Here is a 27,485-nt window from a genome sequence, read left to right as displayed (position 1 = left end):
GCTCATCCTCCTGGGCATCTGGAGCATCCCAGCTCGGCAGAGTGGGCCAGCTGCTGGGACCCATGTGCTGGCTGCAGGACTATGTGCTGGGACCTGTGTGCTGGTATTGGAGCATGCAGCTCCTGAGCTGCTGTGACGTGGGGGGCTGCAGAATGCAGGGAGATGGGTGCTGCCCTGCGGGGAGAGGAGCCAAAGAATGTAGATGTGACATGTCTGCTTCAGACTGTGTCCCTCGCTGCAGGTGAAGAGGAAGCTAGGGATCTGTGGAGAGCCCAGTGGGTTTGGCATGGGCAGGGAGTGTCAGGAGGCAGTTGGGGTTTGGAGCCCAAGGCATGGCTGCTCTGTGCCCTCTGGAGCTGCTGGTGGCAGTGGCTGCACAAGGTGGCCACGCTCCATGCGGTGTCCATGCAGGTGGCCTGGCTGGCTCAGCTCAGGAAGCACTTGGCAGGCGAATGACTCCTGCCGGGGATAATTCAGGAAATGGGCTCTGCTGCCAAGGCCCCCGGTCCTGCCCACGTTGAGCCAAGGTGGCCTCCAGCCACAGCCAAAACTGCAGCCGTGCAGGCCAGGAAGAGCAGGATTTCGGCTGGAAGACCTGCAGAACCTCCATCCTGCACAAAGAGCAGGGAGACCTGGGTCATGCTGTGCTGGGAGGGCTATGAAAGCCCTGTGCTGACGCCAAGGCAGATGTGGGGACCGTGCTGAGGCCACCCCACCTCGGCTCCTGGCTAACGCTGCTCTTGCCATCCTCAGGGCCACTGGGTCAGGTGCCAGATGAGAAGGATCCAGAGGAGGGCCTCATCCGGAATTTGGTGCAGCCGCAGGGTGTGCGGCGTGGGGCCAGCCGTCGGTTGGGTGGCTGGCGGAAGTACCGCAGGCCCCGGCCCCGGCTCTCCCACAAGGGACCCATGCCCTTCTGACACAGGTGAGGGGGTGCCTGGGGCTGGGCGACGCGGGGCCTGGGTGATGGTGCCAGAGGGGCACTTGTTGGTACCTGGTTTTGCTTATGTTGCAGGGTTGCCGCCAGCCCTCGAGGGACTCATCCCTGTCATCTTCTCTGCTCCATAGCCCGATCTGCTTGTCTTAAAGAGCTAGGCTCCACTTATGAGCCTTCGTCTCATGTCACCTCTTCCCTGTAGCCATCCCTGGTGGCACCAGCCCCTGGCACTATGTCCCACGGCTGTCTGGTGCTGCAGGCACCTCGGCATCTCCCCTCGCTGCCCCTTGGGTTTGTCCCAGGCGCTGGGTGAGAGGGTGTCCCCGATGCAGCCCTCTGGCCCCTCACCCCTGCCTCTAATGGGACAGGAGTGGTGCTGAGAGATGCTTCTGGCTCTGCTCCTGCCTGGAAGGGAGGGAGCCGGGCCATCCTCGGCGTTGTGGCGTGGAAGCTCTGCCCTCGGCCAGCCCCAAGCTGAGCCCCGGTGCAAAGTGTTTGGTGGGGCCGTGGGGAGTTTGTTCTGCGAGGGCCCTTGCCGATCCTGCCCCAGCCCCGGGGCGAGCCAGGCCGTGTGCGTGCTTGTGGCTGCTCCTGGCGGCTCTATTTATTCTTGTGGTGCTGAGCCCCCACTGGCTCTGAGCCCGTCCTCACCTTCCTGGCTCTGGCCAGCGTGGAGACCCCCGGGGATCCCCCCCGGGGCTAGGGCCTGCTCCGAGCTGTGGGTAGCGTGCGGCTGCCAGGAGTCTTCGTATAAAACGTTAATGGAGACCAATAGGGATGCGTCGTTCTGAGTGATGCTGGTCCCTGCCGGTCACCAGGGTCTCTTGTGTCTGTAAAGATCAGTTCTGTGTAAATACATCTTTATAATAAAAGAGTTTTGATGGCAGTAAACCCTTCTTTTTTCAGTGGGGCGGGCAGTGGTTTCTCTTGGTGGGCGGCCAGGGTCCGTGGGCGCCATGGGGCTCTCCAGTTCGTGCTGGGGCTCCATGCAACAGGGCTGAGCACCTCTCCCGGTGGCTGTGGGCAGGTTTTGCCACCCGCTGAACAGCCCTTGAGCCGAACCTTTTCTCGGGAGGGCGGTGTGTGTGGAGCGGTTTCTGGACTGAGGCTGGGCTGCGGGCACCGGTGCCCCTTCCTCAGGCAGCCCCCAGCGGCGGCGGGGGGTGAGCGCAGGCATGGGGTGACTGGTGGGCAGGGGGTTAACGGGGCCGCGGCGGAGCGGAAAGGCCCCAGCTGCAGGGATTGGGAGCAGGGGGAAATGGGGCTGGGCCCAGCTGGCCTGGATTAGCTCATCCTCCAGCACCGGGGAGGGCCGCGCACCCCGGCTGCACGTCAGCGTGCTCCATGGAGCTGCTGCCGGGCACCCGTGGCTCCTGGCTGTGCCAGAGGGACCCTGAGGGGTGCGCAGAGGCCTGGGGCTGGTGCCGGGCGACACCCACTGAGACCAGTGGCAGGGAAGGAGATGCGGAGGGGAGGTTATGTCTCTGCTTAGTCCCCCAGCCTGAGCCCCACAGTGGCGTTTCTTCCCTCCCCCAGGCTGTACCCTGCCCGCAGCCCCCAGGAGCCGACGCTGGGGTATGGCAGCCTGTGCGGGCGCAGGCAGGACAGCCAGCCGGTGGGCTGCATCATGGCTGGCCTGGGAGCCTCCTGCCTCCTCCAGAGCAGACTCTGATATGCCTGCTGCCAGGTATGCAAGCAATGCCCTGCAGCCTGGCTTGACCTCACTGGGCACCACGGAGCCGAGGTGGGGGGGGGGGGCGCTTGGGTTGTGGCCAGCAGATGCACAGCTGGGCCTTGACCCCAGCCCTCCCCTGATAGCCTGGAAGAGGGAGGCTAGGGAGGACCCCCCGGTTGGGTTGTGGCCAGCTGGTGCTGGAGGAAAAGGTTCCTGGGCTGGGAGAGCCTAAGGAATCTCTGGCTTTTCCTGGCCTGGCCTGCTGCCCACAGGCAGGTGGGGAGGCTGCTGGGCTCCTTAGAGCTGCTGGTGCATCGTGCCCAAGCTCCCTCGTTCCGCCCACAGCAGAGAGCCTTCACTGCAGCAAGGAGCCAACGCAGAGCCGGGGGACCGGGCATAGCAGGCAGGGACCAGCGCGTGCTGGCATGGGTGAAGTGACATGGGAGCAGCATCACTGGCACTTCCACAGGCTGCTGCAAGTACTGCTAAGTGGGTAAAGTAGGAGGGTTGCGAGCTTTCAGCACCCAGTGGCTGACAGCTGGGGTGGGTGCGAGTAGCTTTCTCCAAACCATGCACATGCCTGGGTGCCATCCCTGGGCATGTGCGCAGGTCCCTTGCAGAGCATGGCCGGGACGGGGCTCACTGTGGAGACCTCACTGAGTGGCAAAGTAAAGCTGCTCAGTGTGCTGGAAGAGGTGATGGGAACAGGTTAAGCCACTGCTGAAGTCTTCCAGGCCTTGGGAACCCCTGGCTGCATCCTCCTGCAGCTACAGGGCTGCACCAGTCCCACCACCCTGCATGATGCACCCCAAGCACCGTCAGGCTATTCTGGCATCCCTGGCAGGTCGTAGGGTATGTACAAGGCCCCCATCTCCATGTGGGGGTCACAGTGGTGTGCCAACAGCCACCTTGGTCCTCCAATGATCCCTGTGTTGCTGGCCAAGCCCAGCGGAGGCCTAGCCCTTGGTCTATCCCTGGAGAGCGGCAGGACTTGGCACCCTCTCTGGCATTTCCACCGGCAATGCCAGGAATGCGGTGGCTGCGGGAATAATGCCGGCACCTTGCGCCGGTCAGGTCTATGACACAGCCGAGCACAGCTGCCCGGGCACAGCCCTGCTCTCAAGGAGACGGCAGGAAGCAGATGGAATGACACCAGTGGCTGTTTCCTGAGGCAGGATGTGCCCTGCTTTCTCCACTGTTGCTCCAGCTGCTGAGTGAATGTGGCTGGAAGGGACCACGGCCATCACTGCCTGGGCATACTGAGAGCCCCATGGCATGTTGTGGCACTGGCATCCCTGCAGGCCGGCCGAGATTTCTACTCTGCGCTGGCAGGAGAAGATCTGAGCCCTTTACTCTCACTCTTCAGGAATGGTGAGCCAGATCCCACAGTTGTGCACATCCAACACTGAAGCTGTTCTCCAGGAAAAGCCATAGCCTATCCCTGCGCAGAAGGAGCCCCAGGCCCCAGTGCATCACCTAGTGCCTCCACAGGGCTGCAGGTGGCAGGCAGGGCTGCCTCGGCACGGCAAGGAATGACATCTGACCGCATTGGCCCACTGGCTCTGGCCAAGCTGCAAAGAAGGGACAATGCTCCAACATGGTGGTGGGGGAAAGACCCAGCAAGTGACATCAGGCTGGAAAGCAGTATTTGGAGGCAGGAGATGAGAGAGATGGGAGGATACAACAACTAAGGGGTTAGCACTGCAGCCCTGCAGGGCAAAGCAGAAAATGCCAGGCTAAGCCCTGTTGCGCCTCTGGCTGTTGGTGCTTGGGGGATGCACAGCACCTTAGCACTGGGCCTCTACCCACTCCTCTGGGGCAGCTTCTGAAGGTGCCCAGAAAGACCCACAGCCCAAGCCCTGAGTTCCTGGGCTGGGGGGAAATGGTGGAGCCACGGCACTGTGCTGTGCTGCATTCCAGCCCCAGAGCAGCCACCCCTAGCACACACTGCAGAGCAAACGCAGGAGAGACGGCAGGCTCAATGCAGGCAGCGAGGCCAGTCCCAGCCCAGCAAACCTACTCATTGCACAATGAAGGTTTATTTGGACCAAACAGATTCCCAATAAATTATGTAATTTAAAAATAATAATAAAAAAAGAAGAGCACAAGGTACAAGAGCCTCTGGCAGCTCAACCAGGGCACAGGGAACACACAGCAGCACAGGACATGGCCAGTCCCACAGGGCTCAGGCTGAGCACAGGAGCCAGTGAGGAAGCCACCTTCTCCTGGATGCCAGCCCCAACTCATCTCACCTCTCACAGCAGACTTCCCTCTGCCTAAGGCCATGCAGCTCCTGTCACAGCTCACCTCAAAGGTCCCAACAGGCAGGGGGAAAGTCCCTGTCTGGGCCTGTGGCCCAAGTTGGCAGGTCTCTGCTTAGTGTTTTGGTAAGGACAAGCCTCCCTCCTTGCATCCATCAGTGCCCAGCCCCAAGGAGTGCCCTCCCCCCTAGCTCTGCCTGACCCCAGCACTAGAAACACCCCACATGTTAGCTCCCTATATGACCACTGGCCTCCACCTCAGCCCTGAGGTGAATTCATGGCTCCTTTCACCCCACTTGCTCCTTGCAGCACCTCAGAGAGGAGGACAGCACCCATTACCACCTTAATCACCTGAGGCTCATCAAGCAGAGCTGGGAGGGACATGACCTGCATCCTCTTCTATGCATCCTACTCCGTGCCAGCACACGGAGACAGTCCTAGAGAAGCTGAGTGTAACAGCACTGCCTGAACCAGGATCCCCCAACAGCCAGCCACAAACCCAGATGTCCCAGAGCAAAGCTAGGGCAAAAGGGAAGGGAGAAGGGAGCAAGACCTACATGCCAGTGCCAGAAAGCCAGAGGGGGAGAAAGCCTGAGTGCCAGAGCCTTACAAATCAAAACCAAAGGAGGAGGATAATGCACTGCTGGAGGGGAGGGAAGATGCCAAACATCCAGATAACCCTCCTGGTACAGCCATCGTCCTGTCTTTGTAGCACAGTGGAGGGGTAACAGAGTGAGCCTGGTCTGCTTCAAGGCAGAGGGTGACATAAGACCAATGCTAGCCTACGACAGAGTGCAGGGTGCTGACCAGTAACACCAGTACATACCAGTATGTATGCCTCACCCACGCAGCACCAGAGCATGTAGGCTGAGCACCAGCCAGCTTTGCCACAGTACTCAAAGGGCATCTGCAGTCTCTACCCTTCCCAGCAATGACTCCAGAAACATCATGGAGGAAAAGAGAGAGAAGCATGGCTAAAGGGAACTGGTGGCACTGCAAAGGGAAGGCCAGGCTGCTGGCACAGTGCTTGGGCACCAGAAAAGCCACCTAGATCCTAAGGAGAAAGCAGAAGGCTCCTGACTTGGATGGCAGTGCAATGAGCGTGCAGGTCCTCTGCAGTGTAGGGTACAGCAGTGGGAAGGAGAGGAGAATGCTTCCTTCCAACTGTAAACACAGCACTGAGTAGCCTAGAGCCTTCCAACCTTCGGGAACCATCAGAGGCCTGGCCTCAGCACAGGGCCTAAAGAGCAGGGCCCCAGCTTTGGCACAGATGCAGGGGTCACTCCTCATCCCCTGCAAGCAGGAAGCCGAAGAGGAAGTTGATTGCACGCTGGCGGTCTTGCTGAGTCTGTTTTGCCATCAGATTGGGTGGAGGCCGCAGGAGAAGGCTGGTGAACAGGGTGGCTGCACAAGGAGGCAAGATTCTGTTATCGCACAGAAGGAGGCCTTGAAGGGCTCTGGGAAAAGGTTACGTTTCAGCAGGAGGGGAGCAGGCAGGCTACAAATTCTTACCAATCATGTTGGCACTGACATTGTTGTCTTCTGAATATTTGAGGAGCTCCCGGAGAAATGACATTAGGTACCGAAACACACTACGATGGCAACGAGGCAGCTGAGAAATCACCTGCAAAGAAACAAGAACAGGAAGCTCTCTAAGCACCGATCATTCCAGCTGTAGCAGTCCAGTCTTGAAATGGGCAGCCTTTCCCCTCCTGTTGCCTCTGAGCCACTGTATGACCACAAATACAAGTCACAAACCCAGAAGGAAAGCAACAAGCCTCTGGCTGTAGCCCAGGACACAGGATGATGATGGCTTCTGCTAATGCTACTTATAGGTACCACCTGGAAGAAACTAGTGCTCTTTGTGTCTCCATCAGTATCTCAATTCTCACTTCCCTGGCTGCGCAGCAACACCACAAGGATGAGATGTTTCCCCCAGGCTAGCACTGAAAACACATCTGCCCAAGGACACTTGCTTGGTCTTGCTCTTTGCCCCACCAGCTATTTTAAGAGCTGCTCTGCTCAGTTGTATTCCTTAACACAAGCACAGCAACTGCAGCTTTTAGCAGGTGCTTAAGCCCTTGGGACTGGTAGAGGCTCTTCCGCTCCCTGGGGTTGCTCGTCCTTGTTCGCTCAGGTTGACACAGGGCATGTCTGGAATCTCTTTGGAAGCCTCCAGCTCTCTTGGGGCTGCCAGGAAGCACTGCAGTGCCTCAGGAGACACCTAAGCCAACCTCAGGGCAGGAGAGCATTGCTAGAGCACGCACACCATCACCCACCACGAAGAGCCTCAGAGGTCCTTCTCTCAAAGCTGCCTGCCAGCCCATGGGAAGGGAGCAAGGCCCAGCAGGTCTGACTAAGGCAGAGCTCACAGGAGCAGGCAGAGGGGAAAGCTGCCCAGAACCTGCACCAAGGGGATGTAAGGATGGAGGTAGCACTGCACCTGTCGGCACAGTCGGCTGTCATGTGAACAGTCGAGGCATCGCTGATATAGCTCGTAGCAGATCACTGGCTCTGGCAGAGCCTCCAGGAAGATGAGGAGTGCTTCAGCCACAGAATGGTTACTGCCCGCTGGGTCATGGGGAGTAAAGGGTCATGCATAGCATCCGATCCCTTTCCTCCCTCAGGACTGTGCAAAGCTCTCCAAACTATTCCCTGACACCAGGGTCACCCTCCTCCGCTCTCTCCTTTCCAGGAAAAATGCTGTTACACCCATTTAGCACTGCCTTTTCCCACCAGTCCCTCCGCAATACCCCCCAGCCCCACAGAGCCGCTCTACTTCACTAGGTTGATCATGCTCCCCCAGTGCCCATTCTCTAGCATTTGGTACAGCCTCCCAGTAGCCTCCAGCTTCCAAAATTTTAGCCCTGTGGCTGCTTAGGCAGCATGTCTTCAGCTTCTAGAGACATGACCTGCGGGGGGGACAGAGGGGATCCAGGCCTCCGGGGGGGACCCTGCCAAAATAAAGTCACAGACAAGTTCTGCTGCAAGGGAGTTAGCGGGCTCCTGGGAAAATTCAGGTCCAAGAGGAGGATAAGCCAGGTTCAGCAAGGATACGGATTGTCTCAGGGATACTGGTGTCCAGGCAGTCGATGATCTGCTGCAGTTCCTCCTGCATACCTGGAGTCTGGAACAGGTCCTCCTGTCCAAAGACAGTGGAGTTAGCACAGGATCAGACAAATTCGTCTTCCCCATAGATGCTGAGAGAAAGTTTGTACCCCTAAACAGGACCTCAAGCATGGGGAAAAAGCCCTGTCTTGTAAATACCAATCTGGGGTTGATCTTCAGACGCTACTGACTCCCACGTCACCAAGCCCTGAAGAGCTTCACTGCACAGGCAAAGGCCCTCTTCCTCACCTGGTGGCAGGCATTCTTGAACAAGTGGTCCACCAAGAGCCAGATTTCCTTTGGCACCTGCAGTGGCATCTCACTTGCATCCTCGCTGTCCAGGGAACCCATCTGCAGAACACATTTCTCCTGGTGGCAAAGAGCACACAAAGTTTCAGAAAAACCTCTGTCCTTTTGTAATGGTCTTGGTAAAGCATGCCTAGAAAGGGAGAGAGCAGAGCACAAGACTTATCTGGTCATTAACTGCTTTTACAGAACAGAGCCATCCCACCATTGGTCCCAGATCCACTCCTTCCCATTGCCCTACAGAACCACAGCTCAGCAGTTTCAGCAGTGCCCACAGGATGCGTCTCTTGCAATCCAAGATGACCTGTTCACATCACAACTTCCACCCTGCAGCTGATGCTCTAGAGAATCAAACATTCTCAAGTTCTCCAATTGCGTTAGCTTCCATATTTTAGGTTAAATCCAACTGCAGTTCCCTGCTCACCCAGCCGATCTCATCTGGATGTAGAGTCAACGACATTCATTTACTGATTTCTCTGTGCCCTCATGATTGTTCTCTGAACACTAAATTAAGTTCAGTTCTCTGAAGTTTATTCACTGGGTTATTTTTTTAAGATGTCTCTGCTGAACAGAAACTATCCTCATCCCATTGTCATATTTTCCTGCTTACTCATATGAGGCAGCTGATTAGCTCAACTGCTTAGGAATCTCAATCTACATTATAACAATTTTTAACAAGTTCAATGTTTTCTTTTCTCAGTTTCCATGTGCTTCCAAGAAGAAAGTCACACACAGGTCTCCAAAAGCACATTCAGCAGAGCCATCAAGAAAAGACTGGTCCAAGCAGGAACACAACCCAAGGATACCAGCAGAGAAGACAGTCACAAGCCAAATGCAAAGCGCTTGATTTTTGTTGTCAGCTTACATTACCACTGTGATCTCTGTCCCTCTGCAGCACGTAATCACCAACAGCCAGCACAGGCTGGGTCTGGTTTCCCCCAGCCTGGCTAGAGACACCAGAGCAGCATAGGAATCCCTCCCGACAAGAGCATCAGCCATGCCAGCTCCATAGCACAGCACAAATTTGCCCCCATGTACTACTAAATTTTACCTAGCTAGCAGACATTGGGTCATGAATGCACATCTGCCTCACCCACCTGAGCATACAGGGAAGGATGGAGAGCGCATGTTGGGCAGAAGTGAGTGCATTAACAGCTATCCTCCAACGGGAGGATGGCAAGACCTATAGACTCTCACTGAAAGCCAAGGGCTCTTCAAAAGAAAAAAACCCCACTCCATGGCATGGGAGGACTGGTGCTGAGTGCCAGAGCAGCACTCACTCCCACCAGGCTGCCCAGAGTATGACCTGGAGATATGCAGAGATCCCCAAGGCACAAACCTCCCCAGCTCCTCGGGGAGGTGTGAAGACACAGAGCTTTCAGCTATCTTTGTGCATCAGCTGGGCATCGAGCGCCCTCTCCTGTCCTGTGTGAGGAAGAGAAGGGAGGTCTCATCTCTCCTGCTCTTCAGGTAGAGACAGATTCTGCAAAAGGATGTTCCCAGGAGACAGGCACCAAACTGTTCCCTTTCCCACGACTAGGAGAGAGTCTGGTTCAATACTCGAATCCAATACCTCTTGGAGAGGAGGGCATCCATTTCCTTTCCTATCGTACTCAGTCACTGCATTCACAGCCTGGAGAGGGAGAAGTCACCCAGCCTGGGAAGTTCACACAAAGTCACTCACACTGGTTACCAACTGGCACAGGAAGAGAGCAGGAGCAACACTGCTACGTACACAACAGCATCTGTCTCCCACCCGCTCTTTCAAAAACAAGTTTGACTCATTTAGCCTCCAGTGCAGAGCACAAGTGCAAAGCAAAGCAGTGATCCTGCTTAAGCAGCCTGAGTTGCGCTGCTTGAGGAACCAGACGAACTTCTGCTTCCTACATGAGGCCTTCCAGATGCCTCCATGAGGACATGCCAAGAAGGAAACAGCAAAAGATTTCCAATTTCTAACTCAGTTCTCTCCTTACATATCTGAAAAGGCTGCTATGGTGAATTCTATTTTATATGCATGTTCAGAGCTAACTCAGATATGCCAGAAGTTGCCAATTTTTTTCTCGAAAGATTCATATTTCACGCCTGGATCAGTACAGACTATTTTTTGCCTAAAGCAAATCAGGTGAGCTTTAAGCAGCTCAGTTGGGCTGGTCCCATCTTGGCTACAGGGTCATTCCGTGCTCCTACATTTTTTCATCTATTCTGGGCCCTCAGCTGCACTGAGAGGCTTTGCTGGAGCAAGCACTCCCTTCTGGACCCACCTCCCCTTCCCTCTCCAGTAGAAAACACAGCAAAAACTCTCATCCTTCACAAACACAAGCCAGAAACAGACTTCCCCAGGTGTCACTTGTGTTACCTTTTCTAAGAAGCTGTCTTCTCCCTGAGAGCAGAGTGGGAAAGAAAGAAGAGGAAAAAGTATCATTAACAGAGAGAATGTGATCTAAGATTAAGCAGAATCCTAATTTGCATTGTGAAAGCCCACTGAATGCCACTTCCTTCACACATTTTGCTGACACGGCCAATGCTAAACCTGCAGTAGGAGATTTGGCTGCCAATTAGCAGAAATCCTGCTCACATGATGTGTAACTGTCAGAATTTCTACCAAATCCTAGCAGTGGCCTTGCAGCAGCACCGTTTACTAGCTAATAAATATTCAGGCCGCAGGCAGACGAGAAGCATTTGCCAGGAAGAAGTCTTCACTCATTCCTGTTCTTGAATCTTCCCAATCAGACACAAATATCCCTGTATTATTGCAACCATCTTCCCTTGTGATCAGGCCTAGTAAATGTTTTATCTCAGGCTAAAGCTGTATTTCTGAGTGTGTGGCAGCTGTGTCACTGACAGGCTCCCTAAGTAGCTTTGCGTATAGTCAGGGAAATGAGTGGTGCTGCTTGTCTGTCTCAACCTAATAGCATTAACACTCTGCAACTAGGAGCATGCTAAAGCCCCCTCTAGGCTGTGTGTCTGATCCCTCAGCCAATACTGAAATATAGCATCCATTTACCAGTGTAGTGTGGGCTGGCAGCTTAGGATGCTACATTCAGTGGAGTCCAAAGGCAGAAGCAGGGTGCCCAAATTTGAGTTTTGGTGAATAAACCTTTTGGTGCAGGAGCAATAAAAACCCGAGCTGGAAACACAGCTGCAGCAGCTAGGGGCACGTCTAGGTGAAGCAGAGAGCAGTGCCTTGGGCTTCCCACACTTCCTGCAGTACCTGGCTCCTCTGGAGGCGGCCCACACAGACAGGCTTGCTACGTGTTAACACAGCCCCAGCAGACCAGCCTCTCAGAGAGAGCAGCTTGCCCAAAACATGAGATAGTGCAGGGTCTTCTTCCAATACACAGGGGGAGAGACTACAGTCACAGGTCTGGGGACACTGCAGAGCCACACTGCTCAGAAGAAGGCTTGTTTCATTACTGGATGAGTCATCTCAACTGTCTCGCTTCCACCTGACTGCTTGCTCTGCTGTTTACCTCTCCTTCTGTAGTGCTCAACACTACTAGCTGCCAGAGAAAAACCTGCTCCTATTAAAGATTTTTCAACAGGTTTTTTAAAATCCACAATAGGATCACAGAATCTCAGAACGGTTGAGGTTGGAAGGGACCGCTGGAGATCATCCAGTCCAAACCCCCTGCTCAAGCAGAGTCACCTAGAGCATGTTAGACAGGGTTGCCTCCAGGCGGGCTTTGAATATTTCCAGATGAGACTCCACAGCCTCTCTGGGCAACCTATTCCAGCGCTCTGTCACTCTCACAGGAAAGAAGTTTCTCCTTCTATTCAGGTGGAACTTCTTGCGTTTCAGTTTGTGGATCCCAAGAAAAAAATAGGATGAAATACAAATACTGAAATCCTAAAGGAAAAAACGCTCAAGTACCAGCAGCTTCTCCCAGGAGGACTGAGAGAAGCATTTCAAAATAAGCTCCTACCTACACTTTGCTATCCGGCACCAAGCTGGCTCTCAGGCCCTTACTGCCCTCTTGCATTCTCTAGATCTCCCTCTGCTGAAGATAACCTGCACAGTCCACTCAGGCTGAGAAAAGTCCTTGATGCAAAGAATAAGCCCTGCCATTATATAAATCCAGGGGAGAGAGAGACTCTTAATACATAAGCACATTTTCTTCCTCATACGCAGCCCAAACAACTGCTAGAGGTATGCAATTGGATGAAAATGCTTCAGGGCTGCGCAGTGGTTGACACATCCACCAGTTTTCCCTGCATAAAGTGTTCAGCTTTTCTTCTCGCTAAGAATTTCTTAACTCACAGGTATAGTCAAAAACAAAAGACCTAAAACAGCTTTAGCATGACAGTAACTTTATAAAATAAACTACGGAAGTTTGCTTTCTGCAGATATATATCAAAGTCATGGAACTTGTTTAACACGTCGTTACTGAAATACTGCAGTCAAACTGACCTAACACAAGAGACTGCTTCTTCACTGTGCATTTTGGCACACAGTGCCTTCATTTTTTGCTCTTCTCAGATTGTTTTACTCCCTGTCCTCCTATATGCATCAATGAATAACAGTAGAGGGAAATCTAGAGGTAAAGAAAGCAGAAGAGATCTCAAAGTACAATCAGTCAGATAGAAAAGTAATAAAGTGTGTTCTCAAGGGCAGAAGCTAAGAGTCTAGGCCCAAGTTCTTGTCCATCAAGAGAAAAGTCAGTGCATAGCACTGAGCAGGAGAAAGCAAGAGCAAAAACTGCCAAGACTGATAAAATGTTCCAGACCAAGCTGAATACATTTCTAACACAAGAAGAATTATTTTGAATAGGATCCTGAAAAGTACGAGGAGCTAGAGGCCTAGATTAGTTGTTTGAATTGAGGAGGCAAAGACACTATCTTGCCACCTGGATTCTGTTTAGCCTCATCTTGTAATTACATAATAAAATTTCTAACATAAAAATGGTCTTTTTACAAGCTGGGCCTGCAAGAGCAGTTGTCACCTACTATAAAAGGCAGAAGCTGGAAGAACAAGGGGTGCTGAGGGGAAGACAATAGGGTTTAAAAGTAAATGACAGTGGAGGCTTTCAAATCCACAGTTGTGAAACAGCAGCATCGTGCTGTATGAAAAAAATGCACAGAAGGGTGAGACCACAAGTATAAGAGAGGAAAGGTACCAGACAAATTAAAAGAGAATCAATCTGAGCTAGTCTTGAAAGAACAAGAAATGTCTTTCTTGCCTGAAGAAAAATGGGTAAACAGACAAACTCAGGAACTTCTAAACCTCACTGAAGCAAGGCCACGAAAGAAAATCATAGAAGAAAAACAAATGCAGGTAGGCTGAAAACAAGAACTGAGATAAAAAATGGAGTTTAATCCCAATACCAACTATGAGAAACTAAAAGGATAAGAGATGGCAGGGACATGATTGCACCACCACATATTCATACAAAAGGCTGCAAAAGATAGAGATTGATGCTAGGGCCTGATGAAGCTTAGGGAGACAGATGTTACCCTTGCATTGAAGAACTTGCTTACTGTGGTCAGTGTGATGGTACTGGCCAGAGTGGCTGCAGGATCAGCCATTTGCTGAGCCGTATTAATCAATACATTTAACATTGTCAAATCCTTTTCTTGAGTCCTTGTGCTTCGGTTTATTCCTTCCCCCGAGCAGTGCAAATGCCACAAGTGTCTAATTGGGAAAGGATATTGGAGCCCTCACCATTATAGGAGAACCTAGGCACCTCAGAAGAGAGCACTTGAAATCATACTTTTTATGAAGCATGAATGTAGAGCATAATATTTAGAACTTACTCAAAGAGATGGGGGGCGGGAGGGAATACAGGCAGAAGGCCATGGGAGGGAGGAATCATGAAACACTACATGAAGCTCTGGAAGAAGCAAGTCAGCTGAGAGTAAGCACAGCATTATTCCTGGTTTTAGAAGTAAACAAAGGGAATTTGCTCTCTTCCCCATTAACAGACCCACAGGGTGAATCCAGTATGCTCATTCATGCCAGTCTACACTCCAGAAACACTGCTACTTACCAGGTCAATGAGCTTAGTGACTGGAACTTCTCGGATTGGTCGTCTCATTCGGCACAGAGCCTCCAGGGACGTGCCAAAGCAGCTGGGCAGGTAGCTCCCGCTGATGGTGAGAAAATAGTCCTTTCCTCGGTCCAGATGAAGGACAAGAATATCCTCAATTTTATCCTCACCCGAGTTCAGAAGGGTCACTGAGTCCTTACTGACATACACGTCCAGGGAGATGTCCACACTCTCATCTGAAACAGGCAGAAGCTCTCAAGAACACACAGAGACCATCTACATGGACAAACACACTACAAGGACAAAGGCCTCAAAAACTGAGCCAGAATACAAACAGAGACAAGGGTGATGGCAGGAAAAGTAAGACACCAGAAAAAGGGGAAGGACTGAATGGAGATGGGATGGCAGTCTACACCAGCACAGTCTAGAGACAGCATTAAACTCAACTTACTTGGCTCCAAGTAACCTTCACAAGGCTCAGCTCGAAGCCACGGCTTACAGTACTGGCTATCATTGAGCTTTGGGATGAAGGAGAAGTGACAGGTGACCTGCCCGTTATTGGTAATCTGGAACTTCTGCTTCTGCAGCTGCCGGAACTTCACATTCTCAAACTCAAACTACAGAGCAAAAGAAGAAACAAAGCTCATTAGTACCCACGAAGGGACACAGCTATCCAGACTCTGCAGTGGCAGCCTGTGACTGGGAGGTGCCTGCACAATTCTGAACTCCTAACAGAAGACCTGTCAAGGACAAAATGCTGCTTCTAATCCAATTCCTGGTAAAAAGAGGATGAATGAAGTTTAATTTCCTACAACTCAGTTTAGTAAATCAAAGTCTCTAAAGGTCGATCTTGTGCTTCTAAAGCTGCCGTGTTTGGTAAGTGGACAGTGTTTCCAGTTTCATCCTCACTTCTCTCCTGCTTAGCTCCAGCGAAGGAAGGAAATCATTCTCCATTCTGTCCATCATACGAACTATGTCTTCAAACACCTTCCGATATCTCTGCTCATCCACAACCTTTACCTGTGGAAGATGAGAAAAAAATACTCTGAAAAGTTTCTGGCCAGCATCATAAGAACTCTTGGTCATGAGTAAATTGCATCAGAAGTGAAAGATTTCTCCAAGCACTTCTTGTGTGCTCCTTGGAGGTTAAGAGAATTTGCACAGATGGTCTTCAAAGCTACACAGGCAACTTTAAGCAAATTTCATTTGCAGAGATGTTACTGGGGTCTTTCTGGCCAAGGGGGTCACAGAAAAATCCACTACTGTGAAATTACTGGGGGTGACAACATTGGCATCTTGCAGCATGTAGGAAAAGAGGAGAAAGGCTCTCCTTTAAGTGACCTGGGGTGCTCAGACAGCAGGAGCTAGCAAAAATGGACATGGGCTCTATCTCTATTCATCAAGCTAGGAACTGCAAATCTGCTGCCAGCTGTTCACCACCAAATTCAAATGTGAACCAGCGACCCTCTTTCTTAACACATCAGAGGCAACATTATGACAGTAGGCTCAACTGTTTGCAGGTTTCTGCTGTGTTCACCAGTGAGACATAGCAAACTCCACCAGAGCTCACTCTCATGGCAGATATCATAGGTTACATCTGGAAGCTAAGTAGCACCATTAAAGTCTACTGGATTGTCTTTCTACTGACTACAGGACCACACTTGCTGGAATAAACTTCAGCAATCACCTGCACTAATGTGGCATAACACTGTCTCAGCACTGCACAGCTAAGCTGCATTGCACATGAAGACCATAGATGCTGAGTTGTTTGCTGAGCTGAGGCCAGTAAGGCTGCTAAATAGCAGCACACCTGCAAAACGGACACTCCTTATTTTTATTTACTTTATTCTTCTGCAACAGCATTCACACATGTGTCTTGACTACACAGTTATCTTAAAGGAATGAACAATCATGCCATGATCCTATTCTAGCATATAAAGGAAGTTACCCCAATGCGAAAAAGTGCGCTGACTGGCTTGTGATCACTAGTCTTCAGGTCCATATGACTGCGATACCGGAGCTGATTTATGTTCCCCCCTCTCCAGAGGATTCGATCACACCATGCTGGCACACGACACTTTCCACTGCAAAGAAACACAGGTTACCATGGGAATCCAACACTCCTAATAAGCCATCCAAGCCATTCCTTCTCACAGCCAGGCAGCTCCCCTGAACCCCACCATCAACAGCTGCATCAGCAGTGATAGGATGAATTCCTGTCACTTCCCTCAATTTGAATACTATGTCTTTTCTTCTGCTTTCTTCCCATTTCCCTATACAGCAGTTAAATTCCTGCCCCTTGCAGCATCAGAAAACAAAATGATCTCAAATATGACTGTTCCCATAGCCTGAGCACGTGTGTACTGTGACCCAAGCTGCACTTGTTTCTTTTGCTGCCAGACTTCACTGCACACTACAGCTTGATCCATTGCCCACTGTTTCCACTGTGGAAAGTCTACTCAGCTATTACTACTATGTTATGAAGTCTGAATCTTGGATTATCTTTCTCCAGTTTAAGTATTGTGCTGATTTATAAACACAGGCAGAATAAAACCTGACTGCTATATGGTTTGTTTGAAACTCTTCCTTGGGAGTTTCTCCATTCAGAGCAAGCTTCTGCAGCAGAAGCAGGAATGTCTTGGGGAAACATAGAGCAAGCAGGAATCACTGTTGCTACTGCAAGATAGCCAGCCCTGCTGGTGTGCGAGTCAGGGGACAATATGACTCAGAGACTGCATTTCTATCCTTTTCAATTCCTTTAATACTGTTCCTCAGTCTCTGGTAGCAGCAAGAAATCCTCCCAGTGCAGGTCTCCTATGAGTTGATCCTTTACCCTCTTTCATGCTTTGGAATCAGCAGCAACTGAAGTTTCAAGTTATGTGTCTGGGCAACATGTTCAGTCTCCACTTATTGCAGAAAGTACAGGAAATAAAGGATTACAAATCTGCCTTTCTACTCCAGCCATCATTGTAAAATTAAGAAGCATTTTTAACTTCAGGAAGCAGGAAGTCAAGTTCTGTGAGAAAATGCTTTTGGTGTCATAGGCGAACTTGAACATGAGCAGCAGACTTACCTGGAATCCCAACGATCCGTTTTAGAGTCATATTTATATGTGGGAATGAATTTAATCTCTCCCTCGGTGAAATCAGCAAATGCTTTCTTATGAGTACGCTGAATATTCAACTAAAGGAAGAAAAATAACGTTTCTTAGAGGGGAGAAGAAAAAAAAGACAATCAACAGAACTCCACACTGCACAGTTCTGGAAAGCAGTTATAGACAGAGCATTTGCATCCCAAAGTTATGGAAATCACCACAGATTCTACCTCTCATCCTCCAAACCACACCTTAGATACTACCCCTTTAACAAAGACAGAAACGCAGCACATCCATGGCGTTTTTTCTAAACAGACTGAATACAAGTCGACACATCACTGCTTGACAGAACACTCAGACAGCATAAAACAACAGTTAAGGGAAATATTATTCATTCCACTTAAGTGTTAAATCCCTTCATTAGTTTTCAGGCTTAAATATCACCATCATTAATATTTCACCGCCAATCATTTTAGCAAAAGCCCCCAGAGTGTCCTTGGCTGACAACCTGACACTATCTTCCTTTTCTCTAGCTCTTCTGCAAATTTTCCTAGTTTCTTCTCAAAAAATCTAAGCTGCAATCGTTTTCTGCGTTAAGTTCTGCAATACAGTAAAAATAAACTATAGAACAGAATCAATTAGATTTATCATTAAACTGTGTGTCATGTTATTTTTGTTCATATTTCATGGATACAATACTTCATTTTAAAGGCACATCTGGTGCTGTCTCAGTTTCCAGGGTGCTGCAGAGAAACGCTCAGCAGTGCAGACTCCAGCACAGAATTTAGGTCAGAGTAGCTGAGCAGAGAGCCTTGACTACAAGCACTAGTCTCCAAATTAATACCTTTTCGAGGACATTGACTGCAGAAGCTTTTATTACTGTTACAAACTCAAACATTCCAGCTTGTTGTTTGCATGTAAGAGAGAAATCTTCCAGTGAGAGACACAGAAGCTTGTATAGTAATTTTCCAAGTAATTCAGTTAATCCCAATATCAGATATTCTATTTTGGTTTAGAGGATTGATGTCTATAGTAGAAAATCCATGTAACCAAGGCACTCCGAGTTCTGTCTAAAGTCTATTATCACAGGGCGTCTGTGATAATAGCCAAGCCAAGATGATCATACAAGCATTGAGTAAACAGGCGGAGTTCACTAACCTGGTCATATGTCAACAATTTCTGAAGCTCATTCTTACTGATCAGACTTTTCACCTCACCGGCGTCAGGGAGACAAAGCCTGTAGTTCAAGTCTCCTAACCAGATGACAACACTGAAGAAAAACATAAACATGGAAAAGAAGAGCCAGTGGTTAGTATCATAAACTATACAGAAAGTAGGAGAACAGCTGGCTGCTGGTGATTGAGGTTGAGACACATGGAACAGAAGCAGACTTGGAAGATTGACAGTAGAGATTTCTAGAGGTGGTAGATAATGAAAATACTAATTCTATCTCCTTTGAAATCCCACATGGGACTGTAGACTCAGTGCGATGAGATGCTTGAGTTTGACTTAGTCTGAAAAAAAGCCTTGAAAACATCAGCACTCTCTGTTGAAATGAAACCAGCATATGTCAGCTGGCTTCACAATTTCTCAGGCTAAAAGAAGCCCATCTAGTGTGCAAGCTTTTATTTCGTACGAAGGAGGGCAGTGACACAGCCCATTCCTGCTCGTTAACCAGCTACGCAGGCTTATGTGAATCTATCTGTGCATTCACACCTCATATGATAGTATGGTTTTACCAGTTTGTTTTCCACTATCTTTTTTGTAATCACATCAAACCACTACTTTAACATCTACCTAGCAAAAACTGACCAGTCTAAAATTAGCAAAAGCAGAGTTAAGCTCCCATGGAGTTTATGATCTGCAGAACGTTATTGTGCTATCTTTTCCATCAGCCACATCTCTGCAGTCATCAGCACCAGGTCTTATTCTGTTCTTATCTGAGCTTTCAAACCTACATCTTTACTGAGCTTAGACTTACAGCTTTGTCTTTGTCAGCAGCTAAAAAACTAATACTGGTAGTATGCTATTCCTTTACTCCATAAAGCTTTCATTCAAGGATTAAAATCTAAACCCCCTTCTAGTATCAAAGCTCTTCCCGTTTACAATCAACTCTCAAACTTTCTATTAGTGGATTATCAAGGATAAGCTGATGTTTGAAGGTTTTTTCTGTATTAGCTCATTCTACATTTTATTTTCAGTTTTCAGTAGTTCAAACATTAAGTACAGAATTTTTAATTATTTGTATATAAGTTTACGCAAATTTAATTAATATGCTTTGTTGCATATGTTTTGACTTATTTGGATTATGTAACACCATTGTCACTCTAGAAAAATCAAGTGTTGCCTGCATATCATCTAATTGCTCAGGAAGAAATTGAAACAGCAATTGTAAGCACTTCTTGCACAGAAATGCCTAAAAAGCACTGCACACAGAGCTTCTCCCTATCCTGCTCTTCCTTTCCTTACATTGTTCATACTCTATTAATCATCACAATCCCTGCCTGAGTTTCTTCAAACCTGGTAACATTCAGCCACCAACTCATGAATGGTGCCTGCTGAAATAAAAGTATATATACAACACATGAGAATAGGGTTGCTAGAGACAAGTTGCACAAGTCACCACAGCAAGAAGTTGACCCACTAGTTTGACTGTAGGAGCTCTGGTACACAAGAGACCTTGGCATTTGTAGTTATACTGTTAATTAAGCCAGAAAATTTATCTGCGCTAAGGTTCCTGCTGCTGCAATTTTCTTTGGCTTCGGGAATGGAAAACAGCAAGAGAAACTTACTCATGTTTCATGATGTTGAGCTGAGGTAGACTGTCATCAGGGGTTACAAAAGTCATTCGAGCACAGATATCCTTATAATCCTGATTTCGCCGTTCAAAGTCTTCCACGTGAGCAGCTAAGTGGGAATTGACAATGCAGAACGTCGTGTTGTGGAACACAAACCTCACAGCCACACCACCCTTGTTACCCTGTGAAGAGCAGGTATTGACAGTTGTTATGCAAGAATGCACAAGAGACAGGGAGGGAGAGCAGGCGGATGGAACAGAAACATAAACGAAACCTTACTGTGTCATTTCTCACATGGATACACTGGCCTGGGTGACTCACCATCTTTCCTATGATTCCAGTGCCCACAGACTCTATCATGACATCTCTGATATTAGTCAGCTGATCCTTCTTAGCAAATACAAGTAGCATCATCCCAACTAGACGGACCATTTGCACCTGTAAAAATAAAAAGTACCTTGATCTCCCAGAGAAACAGTGGAAATGCACTTCTAATTTGTCTGTTTCACCTGATGTTCTGCTTCTCTGAGCCTCCCAGTCCCCCATCATGTTTTGTACTTAATCCCTGCTTGCAATACCACCCAAAGGACCTCCTTTCCCAAAGCTAGTTTTTGGAGGACAATCTATCATCCTCTAACAGCAGTTGGCCATTAGTGGTGCTGAGCTTGGTACACCCCCAATTCTTTGGTATTTCTCTACAAACAGTGCTGTCTTGTGAGGTGACAAATATCCAGAGTCTATTCCTTAACTCACAGCCTTTTATACTAAGTACTACTCTAATCAGCAAAACAACCAAAGAAGAAGTTGAGTAGGCTAGTTACGCATGTCACAGAAGGCTTCCGGTTACGACTGTCACTGAGGGCTGTGGGTTCAGCTGAGAGTAGGTGCTCATCTCTGCTTACTCAGAACTTTACACCACAAAACCAGTGGGATGTATCAGACAGAAATGGACAGAAAAGTACATATTTCCTGAGGTCAATCATGCCCGACATAGAGGGCATCAAAAGGCAGCACAGCTGTGTTATATGAACTGTCTGCTTTTCAAAAACATTTCTTCTTTAAGGAAAAGCATCTCTTCTGGAGATGAGGTTCTTATGTTAACACAGTGCCAATACACACTGTTCTGTCAGGGATCTCAGGTCTCCCACTGATTCTATGACACATGCTACGCCACTACACGTCTGTCCATGACCTTCCTTCAAAATCAAGGCAGGGGTCCTCCCCTCCAAGGCCACATAGATGGCCTAATCAGCTTAAGCACACATTCTACTGGCTCACTCCGGAAGTGTAAAAATATTAAAATGTATTGAGATTAAGCCTATGTAGTGAAGGAAGAAGCTTAACTCATCCCCACAGCACTACACTGGAGGAGGCAGAGCATTCAGTATACTCCGCAGGACTGAAATTTGCATGCAACCACGAGTCTTATCTACAGTTTCAGTTACTTCCCCCTGCCTGCAGCCATATCGTGCTCTCTCCTTTTCACAAGGGTGAGAAAAATTTGCCTGAAAAAATCCAGTAAAAAAAGGCACAGGAACATCAGTCTCTCTTCAGTTCAGGTCATGACCCCCTAGCTTCCTCTTTCTGAATCTCAGTCCAACAAGGTGCTCTGTTCCTGCTTTTGATTATCTGTATCAAAGCAAGCAAAGGTGTGTGACAGAGAAAGCACAGGCTAAGGAAGAAGAGGAAACTGGTTAGTGTACTTAGGGCTGCTACCTACAGCAGAAAGACAAATTTGCTACAATGGAGCAGAAAACAAACTGTTTACTCCAAACCAGCCAGAATAAAGCTAAACTATCACAACTGAAGTAACTCTGTCCCAAGATAACCTCCTCTGGAAGATTGTTCTTGAGATAAATTAGTCCGTTCCTTTAAAAGAAAAGCTATTAATTTAATTTACAGTTGAAGATACGACTTGTTTCTATAGTGTAAAGGCGTGAGAATAACACAGAATTTGAACCCACTACCATGATTTTATTGAGCACGTTACTTTCCTCACACCTGCCTCTTTTACTTCAGAATTATTCTGATCTCTGTCTTTATAAACTTCTACTTTAAAGTAAAATATTCTCCTATGACTGTGACACAGAAATAGACTCTCCAGATTTATTTCAGTGTATACGATACACAGGTACAAACATTCCAAGTACACACCCTTGAGTCCTCTGCTCTCTGCTATTTGGGTCAGGTGAAGAAAGGGAAAGCCCATTTCTGTTTTCTTTCCAGTCAGGTTAGCTCTGTGACAACAACCCCATATAACTGAATAGGACTCACTTTCTTATATTTAGCTTGAGGGTGCAAGGACTTCTCCACAGCAGCCAGCCATTCCTGCTCTTTTGCAGAATCAAAGTAGAAAAAAGCCTCCGTGCTGAGGTCCAGCTCCTGGAACCTAAAACCAAGCCAATTTAGCACACCCCACCTCTCCTACAAATCAGCCTCCTTCTACAAGAGGGTTCCAATGTGAAACTCTGAATATCTTTTCTTGGAAAAAAACCTACTCATTCTCACTTGCTAAATAAAGCATCGGAATTTCACTACAGTGTCTTAGAGACCTTACTGAAATACACGCTAAAAACCATCTCCCTGAGAGGTATTACTTTTAGTCTGAGGATAACCAAAGGGCTCAGGGGATGCCTCCAGGAAAATCTGCTTTGTTATGTCAAACCAGCCTCCTGTTTAATCTGATGCTCTGCCTCATCCAAATGACTATTTTCCCTAAGACTGCTCTTCTGAGACACAGCTCTGCTTTGTGGAACCTTTTAGAGCATGACAAGAACATAAAATAAATACAATCCACCAGCACACAAGAAAGAGCAACAAGAAACCTAGCGTCATAAGTCAATATGAGATTATCACTCCTCACCCGATGCAATAGAAGTCTGGAGGCTCCATGTCACACACAAGCCAGGGCTCCAAGCTGCTGTCTGGAGACTGCCCATTCACATTCCATGTCCCCACAAAAAATCTGGAATACAGAAGCAGTTGAATTGTTAGAAAGCAAAATAAATACTGCATCAGCTCAGCCTCTCCAGTGCATCCAGGTTGGGAGCAGATGCAAAGCATGAGCTGTCAGTGCTCAGAGGGTCACACAAAGTAAGGGTTAACTGAGAATACTTCTGGGTTTGGCTCATTTTTAGTGATGCTAATCTGAGGGATTTCACTGAACGCTGCAAAATGAAAGACACTAGAGACAGCAAATAACTTCTGGCTCTTAAAATTCATGTGATGACACTAAGCGTAGTGGCCAAAGCTGCCTTTATCCTCTTTCTGCCCAGTCGCTTCAGTCTTACTTGAGGGTCAAGAGATCTGACACATACAGAGGTAAGGATGCAAAGAAGTTGCACTGTAGACATCTGTTTACTTTGAATGTGCACTGACCCCTGCTTAGCCATTCAGGCTGCCAACCCATCAGGACTGGTCAGATTTTAAACCTGAACTAGATATGAGCTCAGAGAAGAGAGGAAAAAGCCTTGTCCATCTATGCACTCTGTTCCTCAGTCACAGTTCTGGAAGCAGCTCTGACCTGAAGTTGTGAAGGTTAACATACTCCTTCTCTCTCTTGGCAAGCACGTGCTTAATGAGACCTTCTCTTTGTCCTGACTGGGTGTTTGGCAAAAATATTTTGCGCATAGTGTTCGTTACTTTTGGCTGGTCCCTTGATGCACCTTCTCTCTCTCGCTGAAATCTAGGAAGGAAGTAAGAGCAGAATTATAACTAGTCCTGCTGTCTAGAAAGAGGAGGAAAAAAAGGGAACAGATCCATCATGTTACTTACTGCCTATTTTGAGGCACAGGAGGAGGTGGAGGTTCCCGACGAGATCCAATTTGGTGGTTTTGTATGTTTCTTTTCTTCTCCAGGCTTATAGTACTGAAGTCATCCTCAAACCCCAGAGCTCCTATAAGGAAGGAGCCAAGCAAAACACCCTCAAACACAATTTAAAATAGCTCAAAACAAGAAGGAAGTAATATAACTCTGCAGAAAGTGAAAAAGCAAATGTTAATAGCAATATACCATCCCTGATGACAAGGAATGAGAGAAATAGGTACTGACCACAGGCCAAAGCAGAACAGAGCTTAGAGTATGCAAACCAAGGCACTAGACAGAAGACAGCATTCAATAAGGGACAGTCCAGGGCAACAGAACCCCAAAACTAAGATGTTTTATTTTCTGCAGGATAAGGTGGAATCAGGAAACAGAACAGAAGTACTAGCCAAACTGCTGAGTACAGGATCAACCACAGCTCCCAGCCACTGAGGGCCTCACTAGTACATGCTGACCACTGTGCACGCAAAGGTGACTTCAATACCTGGAACAGAAGTCTGTGGCAGGCCTGCAAGGTTCTTCACCTGATGCCAGCTGGCTGGGTCCTTATTTTCAAGAGGAGAAGCTTTCAAGTGGGCTGAAAAAAAAACCCAGGCCTGTCAGAAACTGCTCGTGATCTGAGGATTTAACAAACACAACTATAAGTCTGATTACCTTCCTGTATGCTCTGTATTTCTGAAAGGAAGCCCAAGCAACGCTCCTCATCAGGGATTTCAAAGAGCCGTTCATCTGTCTTGTCACCTTGTATCCGGATCTTACAGCCTGCTTCAGGCATAAAAACAGATACGTAGAGATACAGTCAAGTCTGGTTCACACATATTATGCCCTCCCAATGATGAGGCTTACTAGGTATCCTTGAACCTGTCAATGGAAACGAACATCCACCTATGTTTTCCTATGCAAATTTGCCTCTAAGCTAGTTTCCCTGTGCTTCTGAGAGTCTGCCACATTCGGAGGATCATCAATCATGTTTTCCTGGTTTTAAGAATACTTCCCTACCCCTGCTGCCAGGTAGCAAAGAGCTCTGAAGAGTACTGAGAAAAATTTCTCTAAAGAAGAGGTCGAAGCAGTGCCAAGGCAGAGTATTAGCAAATATCCATCTAAAAAGGCAGACAGTAAACTAGGCTCAAGTTCAAGTCAAGCAGATAGAAGAGAAATGAGAAAGGCTCAGAGGGCTGGGCAGGACTTTGAGGAAATACTTAAGAAGTTAAAGTTCAACCAAATGGCAGTTCCTCCATCTGGACATATTTGTCACGACAACTGAATGCCCACTAGGAAGCATAAAAGAGTCAGATCACGGCTTTATAGACAATACAATCCATATCTAATGGAAAGACAAACACAGAGTATAGAAAAAGAGTATGAGATAGCAGGCAAAAGAGGAAAAAGCATACATCTGTGACCAACATGCAACCTGTTTGCTGAAAGCTTTAGCCATGTGACTGTCTTGGTTATACAACTTACTGTTTGTTGCTATATCTATCAGTAGAGTCTCTTCTGCCTCTGGAAGAGAGAAAAACAGGATCAAGAGAGTTCACACTGAATGCTGTGGTAATTCAGTACTCAATAAAAGTGTGCCGCCTGCTTCTAGCCACAGAAGAGTCCCAACAAAGAACAAACAGCTTTAGTTTACATCTCTACAATAATAATGGCTCCAGCAGAGAGAACAGTCATATTTGATCAGCCTAGACAGACTCTGCACAATTAAAGTGTCACAGGGGAGATTCCTAACATTCAGAGTTCTCATACATCTCGATGTTTTGTCCCACATAGGTGTAGTTCATCTGAAAAACACCAATCTGACGGTTCTGTACTCAGAATTCTCTATGTATACATGAACAGAAGTTTCTTCTCATATGATCTTATCAATGAACTTTAGAGCTTGTCTTCACAGTAAAAATTATGGGCAGAATGATGCTGAATAATAGAGAGGGCATAAACTTATCTAGGAAACGGTGTTTTTATTCCTCACAATTTTCATCTTAATGGAGAAAACAGACAGCTATGAACAGCTATCAATTTTCAGTCATTACAGACAAGTGCTGAAAACACTGGCTCTGCATGATGTCTACTACACTGAGCCAGCCAAGCCCCCCCTCCCCCTTTCTCAACTCGCCAAGTTCATCACAACTGTATGCTGAGATGGAAAGACTCCTCATTCAGATCTGGAAGAAGCAGGAGTCCAGAAACTCTGGAGTTTTAGTTCCACAAAGAAGCATTCAAACAGCACAGATGCTCAAGAGGCTGGTCAAGAATGACATTGACCTCACTCTATTCTTGCTAATAAACAGCAGTCGATTCCTGCCACAACAAGTTAGAGAGCCCACTGTAACTTAGTCAGTACCTTGTACACATTTAAAGCGGCTGTTGATGGGAATATAATCTGGATCACCATATTCTTTCTCTTGTGAATGGATAATTACCCTGGAAACAGAAAGAATGCTTGTGAAAAACCAAAGTAACACCCTGCTTGTATACTGAGAAATGTTAATATTATAATGAGAGCTATATTTATGAAGAAAAGCAATGCATGATTTCTATCATTGTACTACTGGAATAGGAGAAAAGGTAGAAAAGCTCAGACCCACGCAGGATGTGGGTGAAAACAGGAGTCTGTGGTGGGAAAGCAAGTGCTTTTCAACTTTCAGTGCTACAGGGCAGATACAGCTGTAGGCTGCCAATAGCTCTAGCTTCTCAAAGAAACGCAGAGGAGCAGGAGAACGGACCGGGAGTTGACAGCTGGGTAACAGGACTTCTCATTTTCCGGTCTGCAGGTTACTGTTTCCAAAGCAGGAGAGAGGACTCCAGCAGAGGACGGGATCATCTGCTCTGTTCCTGTGGCTTCTCTAAACCACCGGCTCCACAGCGCTCCCTTCTCGGGCATACCCGAAGGGGCGCAGCCCCCACCCGGCCTCGGGAAGGCTCAAGAAAGGCCTAGAGAGCTGAAGGGCTCCTGAAAGGCCGCAGACACGCGCGCTTTCCCAGCGCAGCGCAGCGCGCCCGCGGCGCCCCGAGGCCCCGCCGCGGCCTGCGCGCCCCGCCGCGCCGCCGTACTCACTCGTAGCGGCCGTGCCGCTGGCCGAGGCTCAGCACGCACGGAGCCCGCCGCCCGGCGCGCACCTCCTCGCCGGCCACGCTCTGTGCCGCCGCCCCTCCCCGGCCCGGCCCAGGCGCCCTCGCCGGCCCGGGCTCTTCCCACGGGCCCGGCTCCATGGCGGCGCCTCCCGGCCAGGCCCACGGCGCCCTCGGTCTCCCGGCGACTCGGCGGCGGCGGCGCAGAGCGGCGCCCGCCGTCGGCTCCAGCGCCCCCTGCAGGCGGGCGGCCCGCGCCGCGCCGCGCCGGGCGGACACGGCGCCTCGGGGAGGGAGCCGCGAGCCCGGAACGGCGCTGCGGGCACGGACAGGCGACGGAAAACCCGCGCGAGGAGGCGGCGCGGGCCGAGGAGGCGGGCGGCAGCGCGGCGCCCGCGGGAGCCGCTGGGCCCCGTGCCTCTCTGCCG

The 27,485-nt window shown here is 48.9% G+C and overlaps 1 protein-coding gene across 3 annotated transcripts; it reads right to left on the bottom strand.

Moving 5' to 3' along the window:
- Positions 1 to 4,632: 4,632 nt before the first annotated feature.
- OCRL (OCRL inositol polyphosphate-5-phosphatase) lies at positions 4,633 to 27,221 on the bottom strand. Of its 3 annotated transcripts, none has more exons than XM_062584461.1 (23): positions 27,044 to 27,221; positions 26,330 to 26,409; positions 25,450 to 25,488; positions 24,640 to 24,750; positions 24,470 to 24,562; positions 23,938 to 24,058; positions 23,687 to 23,848; positions 23,027 to 23,128; positions 22,438 to 22,552; positions 20,485 to 20,601; positions 20,158 to 20,345; positions 18,524 to 18,635; positions 17,345 to 17,454; positions 16,220 to 16,355; positions 15,181 to 15,291; positions 14,723 to 14,888; positions 14,272 to 14,507; positions 10,644 to 10,667; positions 8,231 to 8,350; positions 7,931 to 8,015; positions 7,317 to 7,444; positions 6,386 to 6,497; positions 4,633 to 6,277 (listed from the first exon to the last, which is right to left on the bottom strand). In XM_062584461.1, exons 1-23 carry the CDS (start codon positions 27,196 to 27,198, stop codon positions 6,153 to 6,155), a joined length of 2,748 nt encoding a protein of 915 aa, XP_062440445.1. In that variant the 5' UTR covers positions 27,199 to 27,221; the 3' UTR covers positions 4,633 to 6,152. The 3 variants fall into 3 exon arrangements, with proteins under 3 accessions (XP_062440445.1, XP_062440446.1, XP_062440447.1); XM_062584462.1 differs by having other exon boundaries at positions 24,640 to 24,747; XM_062584463.1 differs by lacking the exon at positions 10,644 to 10,667.
- Positions 27,222 to 27,485: the final 264 nt, after the last annotated feature.

This window comes from Rhea pennata, chromosome 11 (genome assembly GCF_028389875.1).
Source record: "Rhea pennata isolate bPtePen1 chromosome 11, bPtePen1.pri, whole genome shotgun sequence".
Taxonomy (NCBI): domain Eukaryota; kingdom Metazoa; phylum Chordata; class Aves; order Rheiformes; family Rheidae; genus Rhea; species Rhea pennata.
This window is presented reverse-complemented; position numbering and strand designations above follow the sequence as displayed.